Raw genomic sequence first — 14,203 nt, 5'->3', positions numbered from 1 at the left:
TTCCCTTGCCGGAGTGACATGTTATTTGAAAAGATCCTTCTAAGACCAATGTCAAAGGGTGTACTACCTGTATTTTCTTCTAGGAGTTTCACGGTTTCACATCTTACCTTCAAGTCTTTAATCGATTTTGAGTTAATTTTTGTATATGGTGTAAGGATGATGGTCTGCTTTCATTCTTTTGCATGTGCCTGTCCAGTTTTCCCAAAGCCATTTGCTGAAGGGACTTTTCTTTCTCTCTTGTATCTTCTTGGCTCCTTTGTCAAAGATGAGCTGTTGATAGATGTGTGGTTTTATTTCTGGGCTTTGAATTCTGTCCCATTGATCTGTGTGTCTTTTTTTGGTACCACTACTATGCTGTTTTGATTGCTATCGCTTTGTAGTATATTTTGAAGTCAGAGATTGTGATGCCTCTAGCTTTGTTCTTTTTTCTCAGGATTGCCTTAGTTATTCGGAGTCTTTGTTGTCCCATATGAATTTTAGGATTCTTTGTTCTATTTCCGTGAAGAATGTTATTGAGATTGTGACTGGGGTTGCATTGAATCTGTAGATTGCTTTAGTATGGACATTTTAACTATGTTCTTCCAATCTATGTCCATGGCATATCTTTCTATTTCTTTATATCATCATCGATTTCTTTTAGTAACGTCTTATAGTTTTCATTGTATAGGTCTTTCATCTCCTTGGTTAAATTTATTCCTAGATGTTTTATTCTTTTTCTTGTGATTGTAAATGGGATTATATTCTTGAATTCTCTTTCTGCTAGTTTGTTATTACAGTATAGAAAGGGAACTAATTTTTGTAAATTGATTTTGTACCCTGCAACTTTGCTGCAGTTGTTGATTATTTCTAATAGTTTCCCCAGGGATTCTTTACTGCATTCCATATATAAAATGATGTGGTCTGCAAACAGCACTTCTTCATTCTCAATTTGGATACCTTTTACTTCTTTTTCTTGTCTAATTGCTCTGGCGCAAACCTCCAGTAATGTGTTGAATGAGAGTGAGCACTCTTGTCTCATTTGGAGGGATGGCTTTTAGTTTTCCCCATTGAATATGATGTTGACTGTGGGTTTGTCGTATATGGCCTTTATTATGTTGAGGTACTTTCCTTCTATACCCATTTTATTGAGAGTTTTTATCATAAATGGATGTTGGATCTCATCAGATTCTTTCTTGGCATCTATTGAGATAATCATGGAGTTTTTATTCCTCATTTTGTTAACGTGGTGTATCACCTTGATTGATTTGTGAATGTTGAACCTTCCCTGTGTTGCTGGTATAAATACCAGTTGATCATGGTGTATGATCCTTTCAATATATTGCTGTATTCAGTTTGCCGGTATTTTGTTGGGGATTTTTTCATCATCTTATCAGCAATGTGGTCTGTAATTTTCCTTCCCTGTGTTGTTCTTGTCTGGCTTTGGGATCCGGGTGGTGATGGCCTCATAGAATGAGTTAGGAAGTGTTTGGTCTTCCTCAATTTTTTGGAATAGTTTGAGAAGGATAGATATTAAATCTTCTTTGAATGGTTGTAGAATGTAGAATTCTCCAGAGAAGCCATCTGGTCCTGGACTTTTTTATTTGGGGGGAGATTTTTGATTACTGTTTCAATCTCTTTACTTGAGATTGGTCTGTTCAGATTCTCTGTTCTTGATTCCACGTTGGGAGATTGTACGAGGCTAAGAATTTATCCATTTCTTCTAGATAGTCCAATTTGTTGACATATCGTTTTTCATAGTATCTCTTATAATCCTTTGTACTTCTTTGGTATCCATTGTAATTTCTCCTCTTCTGTTTTTAATTTTATTTATTTGAGCCTTCTCTCTTTTTTCCTTAGTGAATCTGACTAAGGGTTTGTCAATTTTGTTTATGTTCATTGATCCTTTCTACTGTGTATTTCATTTCAATTTCATTTATTTCTGCTCTAATTTTTATTATTTCCCTCCTTCTGCTGACTTGGGCTTTGTTTGTTCTCTTTCTAGTTTGATGTAGTTTAATGTTACTTCTTTGAGATTTTTTGTTTCTTCAGGTGGACCTGTATTGCTATGAATTTTCCTTTTAGTACTGCTTTTGCTTCATCCCATATGAGTTGGTATAGTGTATTTTCATTTTTGTTTGTCTCCAGATATTTTTTTGTTTCTCCTGTAATTTCTTCCTTGATCCATTGATTGTTCAGTAGCATGTTCATTAGCATATTTGTTACTTTCCCAGCATTACTCTTGCAGTTGATTTCTAGTTGCATAGCGTTATGGTCAGAAAAGGTGTTGATATGATTTCAGTCTTCTTAAATTTACTGAGGCTTACCTTTTTTCCTAGCATATGGTCTGTCTGTGAGAATGTTCTGTGTGCACTTGAGAAGAATGTGTATTCTGCTGATTGTGGATGGAGTGTTCTGTATATCTCTCTTAAGTCCGTCTGGTCTAGTTTTTTGTTTAATTCCAATATTTCCTTGTTGACTTTCTGTCTGGATGATCTGTCTACTGATGTAAGTGGTGTATTGAGGTCCCCTACTATTACTGTGTTGCTGTTAATCTCTCCTTTTAGGTCTGTTAATAGTTACTTTATGTACATTGGTGCTCCCATGTTAGGTGCATATATATTTATGTGTTATGTCCTCTTTGGAGTATCCCTTTTATTGTTATATACTGCCCTTTTTTGTCTGTCATTGCCTTTTTATCTTGAAGTCTGCTTTGTCTGATATAAATATGGCAACACCTGCTTTCTTTTGTTTGCCTTTAGCTTGGAGTATCATCTTCCATCCATTCACTCTGAGCCTGTATTTGTCTTTAGAGCTGAGATCTGTTTCCTGGAGGCAGCATATTATTGGATCTTGTTTTTTAATCTATCCAGCCACTCTGTCTTTTGATTGGAGAACTCAATTCATTTACATTTAGAGTGATTATTGATATATGACACTTAATACTGCCAGCTTATCACTTCTTTTCTAGTTCTAGTATTTCCCTTGTTTCTCATCCCATGTATTTCTGACTGCCAGGTTAGTTTGGTGTTTCTCTATGATGGTTTTCTCAGTTTTCTCTTTATTTATCATTTGTGTCTTTGTTCTGATTTTGTCTGTAGTGGTTACCATGAGGTTTGTATAAAAGATCTCTGACAGCGTCTTATTTCCTTAGTCTAAGCAGTTTTCTTCCCTTTCCACTTCCCCATTTAAGTTATTGTTGTCACAACTTATTCTGTTTTGTGTTGCGAGTTTGTGATTAAAATGAAGGGACTGTAGTTATTTTTGATGCTTTCTTTCCCTTTATCTTTAGTGTTATAATTGTTTGCTAACCTGTTCCGATAGAAAGCTGCAATTTTTTATTTTGTCTGTTCATTTATCTCCTTGCTCTAGACTTGTAAACCCTTTATCTTTTTTCAGATGTGAGGACCTTCTTGATCATTTCTTGGCGGAGGGTCTTCTGGCTATGAACTCCCTCAGCTTTTGTTTATCTGGGAAATTTTTTTTTCTCCATCATGTCTGAAGCATAGTTTTGCTGGATAGCATATTCTTGGCTGAAAATTTTTGTCTTTCACTGTTTTGGATATATCACTCCACTCTCTCCTATCCTCTAAGGTTTTTGCTGAGAAACCCACTGAAAGCCTGATAGGGGTTCCTTTTTAGGTTATTTTCTTCTTCTTTGCTGCTTTTATTATTTTTTATTTGTTGTTTACTTTTCCAGTTTTACTGCTATATGCCCTGGAAAATGTTTTTTCACTTTGATGTAATTATGAGTTCTATTAGCTTCATTTCCTTGTAATTCCAGCTCCTCCAGGTTTGGGAAGTTCTCCACTATTATTTCGTTGAACAAGCTCACTGATCCTTTCTCCCGCTCTTCTCCCTCTGGAATACCTTTAGTCCTTTGTTACCTTTACTAATTGAGTCAGATATTTCTCCGAGAATTTCTTCATTTCGTTTTAGTCTTAGTTCTCTCTCCTCCAACTGCAGCAATACTGTGTTTCTGTCCTCTACATCACTGATTCTGTTCTCCATAATATCAGCTGTGTTTTTTAAGGACTCCAGGTTTTTCTTTATCTCATTCATTGTGTTTTTCATCTCACTCAAACATTTATCTTTTTTTTGTAGTTCCAGTCTCTTTTGTGAAGAATTCCTTCTGTTCATTGTTTATTCCTGAGATCATTAAACTGTCTTTCTGAGTTTTCTTGTAAGTCATTGAGTTTCTTTATGATGAGTATTTTGAATTCTGTGTCATTTAGCTTGTAAATTTCTGTGACTTCAGGATTGATTTCTGGGCACTTGTCATTTTCCTTCTCATCTGGAGTGTTAATATATTTCTTCATGCTATTTGGTGGGGTAGACTTTTGCCATTGCTAGTGGTAATATTTGGTCACAGATTCCACCTGCCACCACTGGAGTGGGGGAGGATCTCTGCTTTCTGTGCCCTCTGTGACCCCTGGCAGATGTGCCTGTCCATTGGAAGCTTTGTCAACATGGCCCATCTGCATTTGCCTGCTGGCATCTGCAGCTTTACACACATAGGCGCAGGCACTCTGGCAGGGACCCTCTGCTCTGGTCGACTGGCTAAGCTGGTGCAGCAGCTGTGGTGGGGGGATGGGTGCTTTCTTTCACAGGCGTGATTCACCATGTCCTTGCTCTGCACTCACTGCCCATCTGGGTGGCTCAGCTTGGTGTGGAGTGTTCCCTCAGGCTGGGAGGCAACTCTGAGAGTGCAGTCATTCCTGCAGAGGGCTGCCTTTCCCTCTTCTCCTCTCAGTGCCACATGCCAGCTGCTGCACAAGATCCCAGCCCTAGATCACTGCTGCTTAGTAGGGAGAGGAGATCCCTTTACCTCCTTCTTCTGCCTCTCGAGGGTATTCAGCACCTCCACCTTCAAACATATGGCTGTGTGGATCTCTCAGATGTCTGTTGTGTTGTATGAATGTCTTCTGTTGGTTTATAAATGTCCTTTTTGTTGTATCTTAGGGGAGAGAGACTAAGGGAAGAGCTCACTCTGCCATGATACTGACGTCATTCCTGTCCTTTTTCTTTTCTTTATGGGAAATGATAACAATAATGACAAATTATGTAATGATTGAAGAGAACAGGAAAACTATTTTACTGAAAAGCATCTAATGAGAATTCTGTTAGGATATCTTTTCAAAATAGTTATTTAGAACCAATAGTGTCTATTGTGATTATCAGATCTTTAACATGTTGTAATTATTATTTTAGGAAGTATTCCATATGTTTTAGATAGACATGTTATAGAATTAATATAGTTACATCAAATATCCAGTATAAGTGTTGAGTAAGAGCCACAGCTACCTACTTTGGTCTTTAGAATATTTAGGTTGCAAAATTATTACATCTATACAAGAAAGTTCATTGCTTGTACATATTCAAACTATATGCTTAACAGTTTGATTTTGTAAATTTGTAAAAATACACACAGTTATATGTATATGTATTAGAGCAAAACTATGCTATGAAGAACAACAATCTCTAGACCTAGAGATTAAAGAAGGAAAATTGGGAATTTAATTGGCTTTATATTTAGAGTCAGTAGGTCTTAATGAGAAGAACTACATGGCAACTCTATTTTAGTTTGAGCATCTATAAGTACATCTCTAGTGTTAACTGTGAATATAAAGGATATTATATTTTAAGTGGGCCCATGTGTCAACCTGTTCCTTAGTTTTTTTAATATTTGAATTAGTAACTTTTACTCAAGTAATAAATATAAGAATTTTAAGTTCATTCTCTTATTCAGAGTTAATTTTAAAAAGTAAAAGCTTAGTGACTGTCTATCATATGTAAACCCTGCTGCTAGATTCTCCAAAAGATTGTAAGATAAATAGCTCCTTTACTCAGGAATGGCTTCCGAATGTGTTTTTTATTATCACATAAAAATTTTATGGTTATTTTTGTGTGTTGTGTCAACACCAATTTGAGAATAAACAAAAATTTAATATTTTATATAATACTATTTCTTATAATTATATAATTATAAATCTTACATAGTTACAGTATTTAGTAATAGATATATAATTATTGACATTAAAATGGTTACTATATTGTATTTCCTCCATAGAAACTAGAAGCTGATTCTCTTGAAGTTAAAGCAAGCAAGGAACAAGCTCTACAGGATCTACAGCAGGAGAGACAGCTGAACGCAGATTTAGAGCTTAGAGCCACAGAACTGAGCAAACAACTTGAAGTGGAGAAAGAAATGTAAGCTAAACTACTTAAGGGAGAGGATTATAAACTAAGTAATAAAATTTCCTTAACATTTCAATTTTGCCATTATAATACTTAAAGATTTATTAAATGTTTCTTTGTATTGATTCTGTAACTGCTGATGTTAATGTGAATGAAAGTAAAGCCATCTTAATATGGTTAAATTTACCTTCAGTTGAAAGGGCTGAAAATTTGGGTCATCTAGTCTCTTTTAAACAGTAAGAAAGTACTTGTTTCACTGGGTTAAAGTGATTATTTTGAGTTATTCACCAATTTGAATAAATTAATGTCAAATTAACAGATAGAGAGGAGTGTTTATATGTAGCACCCAAGTGCAGTCAGGCTTTTGCATTGAGGCACTGTGCCAAGTAGGAAATGGATACTTTCTTATAAGCAATGAACTATTTTAGCTTTGTGGTACAGTTTGGCAGATTGTCTATGTTTAAGCACAGGAAAATGCCAGAATTGGTGTACCTTTTTATTATTATTATTATTATTATTTTACGATGCCCCATTTGCTTGACTTTCTTTTTTTTTTTTTCCTGAAGATTGGCCCTGAGTTAACAACTGTTGCCAATCTTTTTTTCCCTTCTTCTCCCCAAAGCCCCCACTACTTAGTTGTATACATTCTAGCTGTAGGTCCTTATAGTTCTGCTATGTGGGATGCTGCCTTGGCATGGCTTGATGAGTGGTGCCATGTCTGCACTCAGGATCTGAACCAGCAAAACCCTGAGCTGCCAAAGTGGAGCACGCAAACTTAACCTCTTGGCCATGGGGCTGGCGCCTTTATTTTTTTTTATTATTGAAGTAAAAGTTGCACACAGATCTTAGATGCATACAGTAAAAGTTGCATATAGTTGCATACAGATCTTACATATACAGTTTGAGTTTTAATAAGTTTAGACTCCGTGTAACCATGTGCCCTCCCCACTCCTCCCTGCCGAACATTTTCATCCCCTCTGGAATTTCCTTGTATGTCCTTCTGGTTAATACTTTACCCTTTTGCCATAGACAACCACAGTTCTGTTTTCCGTCTCCATAGATTAATGTCATGTGTTTTGAAATGGAATCATACAATATGTTCTTTTTTTGTTACTGGCTTTTTTTCACTCAATGTACTGTTTTTTAATTCATCTATATAGTTGAATACATTAGCAGTTCTTTCTTTTTAATTAACTTGAGTAGTATTCCACTGAATAAATACACTACAATTTGTTTATTTAGTCTTCTGTTGATTGATATTTTTGGGTTGTTTCCCAGTTTTTAGCTATTATGAATGAAGATGCTATGAATATTCTTATACAAGCATTTTGTGAAATTTCAGGGTCATGGTGGGGTAGATGTATGTTTAGCTATATTAGAAGCTGCCAGACCTTTTCCCAAAGTGGTTGTACCATTTGATACTCTTACTGGGAATGTTTTAGTTGCTTCATATTCTTGCCAGTATTTGGTCTTGTCAGTCCTTTTAATGTTAGCTGTTTATTAAGTATGAAATGGTTTCTCATTGTGGTTTTAATTTGCATTTCTCTGATGAGGCTAAGCACTTTTTCATGTTCTTATTGGCCATTCAAATATTTTCACTTGTGAAGACTGTGTTAAATTATTTGGCCTATTAAAAATTTTTTTCCCTTGAGTCTTTTAGTATTAATTTGAAGGAGTTCTTTATATATTCAAAATACTGATCCTTTACCAGGTATCTAGCCAGCCAGTCATACAAATAGATTATCAAGCCTTTTTTCCTAGCAGCTTTGCTTTACATTTCTTTGGGCGTATCTTTCAATGACTAGAAGTCTTAAATTTTGTTTAAATTCAGTTTGTCATTTTTTTCTTGTATGTTTAGTGTTTTGTGTCCTTTCTAAGAAATGTTTGTTTATCCCCAGAGTTTGTGAAGAGTTATTTAATGTTTTCTTCTAGAGATTTGATAGTTTTAGTTTTTGCATTTAGTTCTAGCATCCACCTTGAGCTTGTTTTTGTGTGAGGTGTGAGGTAGGGGTCTAGGATCACCTTTTCCCCCATACATCATTAAGCTGTTCTAGTACCAGTTGTTGATAAACCTTTTATCGCCCATTGAGTGGCCTTGGTACCTTTGTCAAAAGCAAATTACCTGATATATGTATGTCTGTTTGTGGACTGTATTCTGTTCCATTGATCTATGTGTCTATATGGTATTCTGACATCAATACCATTGTATGTTGGTTTTTGTGGTAGGTCTTGATACCAGGTTGTATCAGTCCTCTAACTTATTTCTTTTTTTTCTGGATTGTCTTGACTCTTCTAAGTTCATTGCTTTTTCCATGTAAATTTTAGTATTAGCTTGTCTTTTTCTACAAATAAAATTACTGGGTTTTGATTGGAACTGCAGTACATCTGTAGATCAATTTGGGGAGAATTAAGATTTTAACAATATTAAGTCTTATAATCCATGAACATGTTATCTCTCTTCATCTATTTACATCTTCTTTAATTTCTCTGAGGAGCATTTTGTTGTTTTTAAAATAAGAATCTTGTACATCTTTTGTTAAATTTATTTGTAGGTGTTTTATGTTTTTAAATGCTCTTGTAAATGGACTTGTTTTTTAAATTTAATTTTATGATTGCCTGTGGCTAGTATAAAAATAAAATTGAGTTTTGTATATTGACTTTCTATCCTTTAACCTTGTTAAATTTACTTTTTTGTTTTAATAGTTCTGTAGAATCTTGAGTTTTCTAAGTAGATGATCATGTTATTTGTGAACAGCAACAGTTTTATTGCTTTTTATTTTTTCAACCTATAGTGCTTTTATGTCTTTTTCTTGACTTATTCCTGGCTGACAGCTCCAGTAAAATTTTGAGTGTAAATAGTAATAGTGGAGATCCTTGCACTGTTCCCAGTCTTAAGCAGGAAACATTAAATATTTCTTCATTAATTTTGAGGTTAGCTGTAGGTTTTTTCTAGATTCCTTTATCAGATTGAGGACATTCCCCTCTATACTAGTTTTCTTTAAAAAAATTTTTTTTGTCAACTTCTTCTACATCTATTGATAGGATCATACAGTTTTTCTCTTTTTCTGTTAATATGGTAAATTACATTGATTGATTTTTTTTTTTAATGTTAAACTTATTTTGCTTTCCTGGGATAAATCCCACTTGATCATCCTGTACTATTCTTTTTATATATTGCTGTATTTGAGTTGATAATACTTTGTTTAGAATTTTCCACATATTCATGAGGGCAGTTGGTCTGTAATGTGTTTTTTTTAAATATCATTGTCAAGATTTTGGAATCATAGTTATGTTGGTCTTAAAAAGGAATTGACAATATTCCCTCCTCTTCTGCTTTCTGAAAGAGTCTGTATGAGCTGCATATTATTTATTAAATGTTTGAATTCACCAATGAACCAACTATCTTGAAGTTCTCTCTCTGGGTTGCTTCTTAATTTGGAGTTCAATTTATTTATTAGATACAGAGCTCTTCTTATTTTCTAATATTTTTCTTGAGTTGGTTTTGGTAATTTGTGTGTTTCAAGGAATTTGCCCATTTCATCTAAACTTTCACAATTATTGATATAATGTTCATAACATTATTGTACTTTTAGGGTCTGTAGGATCTGTAATGATGTCTCATTATTCTTAATAGTGGTAATTTGTGTTCTTTTTTTCTTGATCTAATTAGAGATGTATCAATTTTATAAAAAAACTTTTGATTTGATTTTGTTTGTCAGTTTCCTGTTTCATTTATTTCTCTTTTTATCTTTAGTATTTTCTTCCTTAGGCTTTGGGCTTAGTTAGCTCTTCTTTTTATAGCTTCTTAATGTGAAAGCTTCCTTTTTTGTAATATCTTTATTTTTCTCAGTTCCTCACCCCCTTTGCATTTTGTCAATACTAGATGTCAGATTTCTGCAGATGGGAGTTTCTTAGTCTAATAAAATCGGTATAGTATGATAGTTTTTCAGTAGATGGAATAAATTATCTTGAGGAAGATTACCCTTTTTTTCATTTGCACCAAGTGCCCAATGGGCCCGCAACAGCCCTGAGTATAAGGGTGGATTAATTTAGAAGCTATCAGCATCTAAAAGATTATTTGGTGTATGAAATTTCAAATGTCTTTGGTGGCAGAGGGGGTATGTGCTTCCAGACATATCCCGTGTAGCCATAAAAGTGCTGAATTGGGGCATTTTTCCTTCACACCCAAGGTGGAATTAGTCTTCCCAAGCGTGTCCTTAATCTTGGTGCTTGGATTGGGTCTTGCTGTGAGACCTTCAGTGGACACATAACTCACCACAATTTTGATGGATAAAAATCAGTTCGACCCCATTCATGTGGATGTCTTCACAGGAGGGCTTGTGACCAGTCACATTTCATTAGATTGTGTCTTTAAATGCCTAATATGTCACTCTGACAGAGTTGGCAGACTTATCTGCGTCAAGGGGATGTGGGTTCTTGACTTTTATTAGTAAAGATGGAGGCTGAGAGCCTGTGAAAGGTACCCTTCAGGGAAATGAAGTAAAACCCATCAGAGCTGATGATAATTAAGTTGTTTCACACCTTCATGGTTTCATCCTTGTTTGGGGAGTGATGATAAAAAATTTCCTGTTCTCACTTCTAGTAAATTGGATCTGGATACTTTGAATTTGAGGATATAGGGGTGCATTTTGTACCTCCAATGGCATTCTTCTTCACTGTTAACATCAGTGTTTCCAGTGTCTAGGTATTTAGGCAGCTAATCTGTTCTTTTATATCACTCACTGAGTGGTTTGTCACCTCTGGAACCCAGTCATCAGTCCATGAAGGTCACCTCTGAGTTGGTTCTTATTCTCTTTCTCAAGGCCGCTATTTCTAATGGGCTCAGTGGAAATGGGCCCGTTTCCGTTCTGTGTTGTAATTTCATGGTTTAGAACTTACTCAGAGGCTTCCGCATCATATTGGGGTAGGAAAACCTTTTAATACTAAGATTTTTTTTTTTTGTCTATACATTTTATGCAAACATTTCTTATATGGGGTCTTGCATTTTGAGAGTACTACCTAGAAAGGAGGGCTGGGTAAACACATCTGGGCTTTGACTAAACCTCATCCCTGATCCTAGGCCTCAACCCAAATAATAGGGTCCAGGGCTCTTCTTTCTCAAGGCCCACCTACATCTATGCATCCAACTCTTTCCTTCTAATTCCCATCTTGCACTGTATTGTCATTACTGTGCAGTTTAATGTATTTTCTAATATCCTTTGTGATTTCTTCTTTGATGCATGGGTTCTTCTGAAGTATGTTGTTTATTTTCCAAATATTTGAGGCTCTTCTAGATATCTTACTGTTATTGATTTCTAATTTAATTCCATTGTGGTTAGAGAACATACTCAATAAAATTCAGACTTTTAAAACTGTCTTATTTATGGCCCAGTGCATGGTTCATCTTGGTTAATTTTCCTTGTATCCATGTGTGTACTCTGTGTTGTTGGGTAAAGGTAATTGATATCAGTTAGGTCAAGGTAGTTGACAGTGTTCTGCTAATCTTCTGTATCCTTACCGGTTTTTTCTCTGGTTCCTCTGTTAGTTTCTGAGAAAGGGGTATTTAGATTTCCACCTATGATTGTGGATTTATTTATTACTTCCTTTAGTAATTTTTTTAAAATATAGTTTTACGGTGACTATGCAATCCTTTATTTCTGTTTTTCTCTCCTTAATTCGCATAATCTTATGATTTTATAATAATTATTTACAGGGAAGTTAAGTAGCATAGTAAAAAATATATCAAGTCCTAAACTTAGGGTTGCTTGACAGGGATTTTAAGTATAGTAAAATAATAAAATAATATTAGTATAATGACTTTTCTATTTAGACCTTTAAAAACCAGTGAGGTACAGTATCCTATGAATGTACTTAACAACTTCTTTTCTAGCTACATTTTAGAAAGTAAAAGTAAGTTTCTGAGACTAAAAGTTGGAAAATTTCAAGGTATAAACACAGTTCTGGTAGTGTATTAATACCCAACTTCAAATAGGTGGCTAGTACATCTTTTAACAGCATCTCTTTAACATATTGTTGAATGTATACTGATTATAAAGTACATTGGAAATAGTATGCGTTCTAGAAATAATACTTTGCATCTGGTTTTATTTTCACTTTAAAAAAATGGTTGATCTTTATTGTGAGTTTTTCTTTTGGTATATAATATGCATAATTTCATCCCTTTTATGAAAACAATAAAACTCTTTAGTTGAACTTTTCTAAAGCTATATCTTCTTTTCTTCATTCTTAGAGCTTATTCATTCAGATGTAGAAAACTTATGTTAAGGGACAAATGATAAAACTCTTATATAATCTCTGAGGTTCTAAAACTAAAGTAAATCTTGTGTCTTTCCTCTGTGTTTGAAATGAAAAATTTCTTTTATTTTTTCCTTTATTTTTTGTGCGTCACCCCTAGGTGTTTTGAAGTTTAAGCTCTATCAAACACATAATGTGTTTTATTTTTTCAAGGAAAGAGGCACATGTCTCTGTATCCTAGTAGGTTAACACAGTGAGTACGTTCTTTAGGGTACAAGGAAAAACTTTTCTGGCTGTTGTGACAGAGGGTTTCCTGGATGCACAGTTTTCCTTGGAGTCCATTGTGGTGGACAAGGCTGGATTAAGTCAGGAGGCTTGGGTGGGCTTGGCTTTACCACCAACTTATTCGACGTGAGGAAAATCATCTTCATCTATAAAATCATCAGATCAGATGTTCTAAGGCATTTTTCAGTTATGTGGTTTTATGACATTAAATTATTATTTTTACTTCTGAACTATACAGGAAAGGTTTAAAACTCAGTAATAATTTACTTATTAATTTTGAATGGCAAATTAGAAATGCATTTCTAATTTAGAAATTAGAAAAGCATTATTTTTAAAAAATTCTTTTTTAAATGTTTAGAGTATCCAGTACAAAGTTGGATCTACAGAAAAAATCTGAAGCCTTTGAAAATACTAAGCAAATGCTTACCAAGCAAGAGGAAGAAAAAATAATCCTTAAACAAGAAATTGAAAATTTAAGTCAAGATGCAAAAATGCAGCACAAGGAATTAAACAACAAAATTCAAACAACAGTAACAGAACTACAAAAAGTGAAGATGGAGAAAGAGACTCTAATGACAGAGCTTTGTGCAGCAAAAGAAAAATTATCAAAAGTTTCTGATTCTTTGAAGAACTCCAAAAGTGAATTTGAAAAGGAAAATCAGAAAGGAAAAGCTGCTATATTAGATTTGGTTAGTTGTTTACATTTACTTTCTTAAGTAGAAGTGATTTTTATTTAAAATGTACTGACTTTTCTGCTTAATTCACTATTGACTTTTCATCCTACATTGAAATGATTTTAAACAGTTCTTATGAGGAAAGGAATTGGGATTGCTTAACCTGAGAAAAAGATGGTGGTGTCTCTGTCTGTAGTTTTCCACAGGGCCAGGAAATCTGCAGTTGAATACACAGTCTTCCCTATTGTTGGGAGGATGCTAGGTTTGGGAGAGACTGCAGCATGTTTGTGCTCAGGGACAGAGAATAACTCATAGCTACTAGTTGAATTGTTGGTCACTTGCCTGAAAAAAAAGAAAAAAACTCAGAAAGATCTTGATGATTCTTTTAATTCTCACACTGTGTAAATTCTCTAATTCTTTATTGAGTATTCTAAGACTCTGAATAATACCATGCATTAGAGACACCATAGAACATATTTAAACTATCAAGAAAAAAAGGTCTCACAGTATCAGGGAATACTTAAAGGGGCATGTATTCTCAGAAAGTTTTCAACTGAGAGTAACACAGAGTAACAGCAAAAGTAAAATTATTTGTTCTCAATATGAAGGCCAGTGAAAGTGTTTAGCAGCATAAAAAAGTATATGTTATTAGTATGTTATCCTTATGTTCCTTTCAGTTTGGAGAAAACATCTTCTATCTGTACAATTTTCCTCTTAAGGTGTATGTCATTATTTTTTGATTTTTATTGTTTTAATACTTTTTTTAAAATTTCCTTCTATTTTCTTGAATCCTATTATTCTCCCTTTAAAATAGC

At 34.3% G+C, this 14,203-nt stretch overlaps 1 protein-coding gene across 5 annotated transcripts in view; it reads left to right on the top strand.

Annotated features, from left to right (window-relative positions):
* EEA1 (early endosome antigen 1) overlaps positions 1-14,203 on the top strand; it is a 134,830-nt gene that overhangs the window by 96,426 nt on the left and 24,201 nt on the right. For all 5 annotated transcript variants that reach the window (XM_070599481.1, XM_070599480.1, XM_070599478.1 and 2 more), the window contains 2 exons: positions 6,047-6,186; positions 13,073-13,403. In XM_070599481.1, coding sequence (XP_070455582.1) covers positions 6,047-6,186; positions 13,073-13,403 — 471 coding nt within the window. The remainder of the gene's footprint in view (positions 1-6,046; positions 6,187-13,072; positions 13,404-14,203) is intronic.

Source organism: Equus przewalskii, chromosome 29 (assembly GCF_037783145.1).
Source record: "Equus przewalskii isolate Varuska chromosome 29, EquPr2, whole genome shotgun sequence".
NCBI lineage: Eukaryota > Metazoa > Chordata > Mammalia > Perissodactyla > Equidae > Equus > Equus przewalskii.
Note: the sequence above shows the minus strand (reverse complement) of the source record. Positions and strands in the feature narration are given on the sequence as shown.